The following is a 5,000-nucleotide window of genomic DNA, read 5'->3' as shown; positions in this document are numbered from 1 at the left end:
ACTGTGGTATTCTTTGTCAACATTCACCTCTTCAGTACAAGAGCCTTCCGCTTGCAATATTTTGATGGTGGTAATTGGGGTGAAACGCTGTTAACGTCGTCTCTTTCGCCGTTCGTATGGAGAGAGTTAAAGACAGCCCTCAGCATTTACACTGAATTGACTGATGTCGTCAGCTTCTACTGAGATTGTTAGAAATGTTTCTTTGTTTCAGTACAAAGCATTTACGTATTGGGAAACTGCCCTTTCATGATAATTTTTACATTGAGGTTTACTCTTTACTAATGACCCATAGCATATATTTCTTTACTTATATTTTTATTGTCTGTGCTGACATACCCCATCATAAAAGCCATGGTCTATGTTGTTATCCATGTTATTTGTTATTTATTTATTTATTTGCTTATTTATTTGTTATTTATTTATGTTATTTGCTTATTTGCTTATTTATCATCATTATTGTCTTTTTTTCTTTTTTTTTGTGCGCTTAGAGTTGATTTCTTCAAGATTTTGCGTCTTATAAATATTATTATTATTATTATTTCTGTTTATTTATCTATTATTTTTATTTTATCTATTTTATTTTATTTTTTCAATGTATTCTTTTTTTTTCTTAAGGCCTGACTAAGCGCGTTGGGTTACGCCGCTGGTCAGGCATCTGCTTGGCAGATGTGGTGTAGCGTATATGGATTTGACCGAACGCAATGACGCCTCCTTGAGCTACTGATACTGATACTGATACTGTTATCCATCTGAGTCAGTCATACATGCGTCTGAATGACTGGAGTGTATGTACAGATTTGTCTCGACACATGATTCAGCACTATGTAAATACTTTTTTTTTCCCCACTTGAAACAGACAATAAAGTCTTTTAAAATGCATTGTTGTTAAACACCAGCAGCAGCTGAAGCAGATAGTAGTAGTAGTAGTAGTAGTAGTAGTAGTTGCAGCAGCAGTCAATTCAACACAGACAGGAAGCGGCGTCTATCAGTTGTTATTGCCTCCCCAGTCGCATCTCTGCCTGTGTGTTGGGCTGTGCCCTCATGTCTGGAGACAATGACATCTTCATCGTTGGCAAGGGACTTCCTTGATTACAATGATCATGTTTTATGATGGTCATATTTACCTGGCATACTTACCAAGGATACATACCTGTCACGGGAGAGGCCCCGATCAAGAAGGAGGTTCTCCTAGGGCGAGGCCTGTCCATTGCACTCCGGGTGGGTTGACCCTTGCGATCACCTCAGATGTAGGTGACTCGAGTGGGTACATTTTCTTTTAGTGAGGGGGAGTGCGTTTGCGCTATCCCCTGCAAAATGTTTTCTGAGCGTGTTGGGTTACGCTGCTGGTCAGGCATCTGCTTAGCAAATGTGGTGTAGCGTATATAGATTTGTCCGAACGCAGTGACACCTCCTTGAGAAACTATACTGACCTGAACTGAACTGAACTGACCTGAACTGAAGTGAACTATGATGGCTGTGGTTACTGTGTCCAGGGATCCGGGTGCTGATGGACTTCATCCCCAACCACACGGGGCTGGACCACCCCTGGTTCCTGGAGAGCAGGAATGGAACCACCAACCTCAAGAGGAACTTCTACGTCTGGGAGTCTGGTGCCGGGGACAACAAGCTGCGGAAACCCAACAACTGGGTGGGTGGGGGGTAGATGTATTTAGATAGATAGACAGATAGATAGTGTGTCTGAGGTAGAGATGTCTTTAAAAAACAACAACAAACAAAAAATCAACAACAACTCAGGGATAGATAGATAAAAAGACAGACAGACAGACAGAGAGACAGATAGATAGATAGTGTGTCTGAGGTAGAGATGTCTTTTTTTTTTTTTTTTTAGCTCAGAGATAGATAGATAGAAAGACAGACAGACAGACAGAGAGACAGACAGATAGATAGATAGATAGATAGTGTGTCTGAGGTAGAGATGTCTTTTTTTTTTTTTAGCTCAGAGATAGATAGATAGAAAGACAGACAGACAGATAGTGTGTCTGAGGTAGATATATCTTTTATTAGCTCAGTGATAGATATAGACAGACAGATAGACAGACAGATAGATAGTGTCTGAGGTAGAGATGTCTTTTTTTTAGCTCAGAGATAGATGGATAGAAAGGCAGACAGACAGACAGACAGATACATAGATAGATAGATAGTGTGTCGGAGGTAGAGATGTCTTTTTTAGCTCAGAGGTAGATAGATAGACAGACAGACAGATAGATAGATAGATAGTGGGGTAGGTAGAGATGCCTTTTTTAGCCATCATAATTATCATGATCATGATCATCATTATCATTATTTTGATGATCATCATCATTATCATTGTTGTTGTTTTTACCATTGTTACCGTCATTATTATTGTTGTTGTTGTTGTTGTTGTTGTTGTTGTTGTTGTTGTTGTTGTTGTTGTTGTTGTTGTTGTTGTTGTTGTCGTCGTCGTCGTCGTCGTCGTCGTCGTCGTCATCATCATCGGTATCATCATCATCATCATCACCGTCATCATCATCATCATCATTGGTATCATCATCACCATCATCATCATCATCATCACCATCATCATCGGTATCATCATCATCATCATCATCATTATCATCATCACCATCACCATCATCATCATCATCATCATCAGTATTATCATCATCACCATCATCACCATCATCATCATCGGTATCATCACCATCATCGGTATCATCATCATCACCACCATCATCATCATCATCATCATCATCATCGTGTCTTCATGTTGCCCGTGCAGAGATCGGTGTACAACGAGTCAGCGTGGTCCATAGTGTTCGAGAGGGACCAGTATTACCTGCACCAGTTCCAGCGGTCACAGCCAGACCTTAACCTTCGCAGTTCAGAGGTCAAAGAGCAGCTCCAGGTCAGTCCTTTTTCAAGGTGGTGGTGGTGAGGAATGAGGGAGGAGGTGTGTGAGAGGGGGTGAGAGGTGAGAGAGGGATTGGAGAGAGGGAGATAGGGGGAGATGGGGGGTGGGGGGGAGAGAGAGATGGGGAAGAGAGAAAGAGAGAGGGGGGGGGAAGAGAGAGTGGAGAATGAAAGAGGGAGGGGAGGAGAGAGGGGGGATAGGCTAAAAGGAAGGAGAAAGAGAGGAAAGAGAAAGGAGAACAAGGTAGAGAGAGTGAGAGGAGAGAGAGGGGAAGAGATTGAGATAAGGGGGAGAGAAGGGGGTAGAGAAAAGATGTGTGTGTTTGTGTGTGTGTGTGTGTGAGAGAGAGAGAGAGAGAGAACTCAGAACTCAGAAAGTTTAATGTACATCGGCCTTGGGCCACAATACAATAGGGAAGGGTGGATCGGTGAGGTTGCATATAACATTGTTATCCATAGCAACAACAGTAACAACAAAAACAAGTACAAACTGAATGAATATATACTTAAACAATGTGCCCATCATATAGACATTTGTTTTTATATAGTATTTCACCATGCTTGATCACTGACTGCAGATTAACTTTTTCCTTGTATTGATAGCATGGAAAATATATCTTGATACGTTATGTCTGTGATTGAACTTTGTTGCTCCAAGTAACACATGCAAGGGGAGTCTAGCCGATTCTTTTAATATTCTCTTTCTTAAATCTTCATATACGATGCAGTTGAATAAAAAGTGCTGCTCGTTCTCAACTTCATCCCTACAAAATGGGCATGCTCTGTCCTGATCTGAATGACTGTATCGAGAGAGAGAGAGAGAGAGATGGAGAGAGAGAGAGGAGTGTTAGCTCAAACCCTAAAATACAACCATGCTAAGTTTGCTTAGTGTTAAACATTTCCCCCGCTATTCCCACGTGGACTTCTTCACGCCAAGCGAACTTAAAGGTGCTAAGATTGCTTGTGCAGCTTCGCCTCCTGACTCCACGGAAGCCTGTGATGCTCACAACTTGCACTGTTCTTCAGAACAACCTTTCTAACCAGATATAGATTTTGTGCACCGAGGAAGACGCAGGAGAACATGTCTTTGTAATGCACTCAGCCATGGGCCTGTACGCTGTTTTCTGGAAAATGAACACTTGAAGGTTAAATGTCCCGTGTCCCTTTACCACCATCCTGACAGAGAATTCCTGTTCATTGTATCAAGGGCTCGGCATGTGAAGGAGGGGCCCCCACCACCCCCCACCCCCGAGCCTCTCCTTCTACTGTTTAGACCTCCACCCAAACCGCTCTGCACATGGAGGCCCCGCTGTGTCATCTCATCCTAAAGACCAACACCCGCTAGACCACCGCACAAGGTGTAGTGGATGGAGGGTCGGGGTGATGATATGGGTACTTATGGATACTTACTTATCTAGTACCTATCCTCGGTCGGAGACCAAGCTCTAAGCGCTTTACACAACAGGCTGTCTACCTGGGTAGAGCCGAGTGACGGCTGCCATTTGGGCGCTCATCATTCGTTTCCTGTGTCATTCAATCACATTTCAGGCACGCACACATACACTCTCATACAGAAATGTACCGTTTTGTTTATTTACCCCGCCATGTAGGCAGCCATACTCCGTTTTCGAGGGTGTGCATGCTGTGCATGTTCTTGTTTCCACAACCCACCGAACGCTGACATGGATTACAGGATCTTTAACATGCGTATTTGATCTTCCGCGTGTGTATGCACACGAAGGGGGTAGAGGCATCAGCAGGTCTGCACATATGTTGAGATGGGAGATCGGAAAAATCTCCACCCTTTACCCACCAGGTGCCGTTACCGAGATACGAACCGGTGACCCTCAGATTGTAATACCAACGCTTTAACCACTCGGCTATTGCGCCCGTCGTGGGTGTGAGAGTTCCGGTCCGTATGAGATCCGAACCCGTGGACACATGCTTCCTAGTGGGGCCCGTGACCGCTGGGCCACGGCTGCACACCAGCGCTGTGCTGTTGCAGAACGTCCTGAAGTACTGGCTGGACCTGGGGGTGGATGGCTTCTACATCAGGGACTCCGGGTACCTGTTTGAGGACTACGACATCCGAGACAGTGCCCTTCTGA

General features: G+C 43.9%; 1 protein-coding gene and 1 non-coding gene across 3 annotated transcripts in view; both read left to right on the top strand.

The window, feature by feature from the left end:
• The window catches only part of LOC143276489 (alpha-glucosidase-like), a 59,815-nt gene that overhangs the window by 35,893 nt on the left and 18,922 nt on the right, over positions 1–5,000 (top strand). For both annotated transcript variants that reach the window (XM_076581006.1, XM_076581007.1), the window contains 3 exons: positions 1,494–1,648; positions 2,762–2,887; positions 4,898–5,000. The exon at positions 4,898–5,000 is cut by the window's right edge and continues 17 nt beyond it. In XM_076581006.1, coding sequence (XP_076437121.1) covers positions 1,494–1,648; positions 2,762–2,887; positions 4,898–5,000 — 384 coding nt within the window. The remainder of the gene's footprint in view (positions 1–1,493; positions 1,649–2,761; positions 2,888–4,897) is intronic.
• Positions 1,143–1,310, top strand: LOC143276749 (U1 spliceosomal RNA). The gene has a single exon (XR_013053621.1). It is a non-coding gene; the product is annotated as a U1 spliceosomal RNA (small nuclear RNA).

This window comes from Babylonia areolata, chromosome 32 (assembly GCF_041734735.1).
Source record: "Babylonia areolata isolate BAREFJ2019XMU chromosome 32, ASM4173473v1, whole genome shotgun sequence".
In the NCBI taxonomy this organism is placed as follows: domain Eukaryota; kingdom Metazoa; phylum Mollusca; class Gastropoda; order Neogastropoda; family Buccinidae; genus Babylonia; species Babylonia areolata.
The sequence above is the reverse complement of the archived record's forward strand: the minus strand, read 5'-3'. Positions and strand labels throughout refer to the sequence as shown.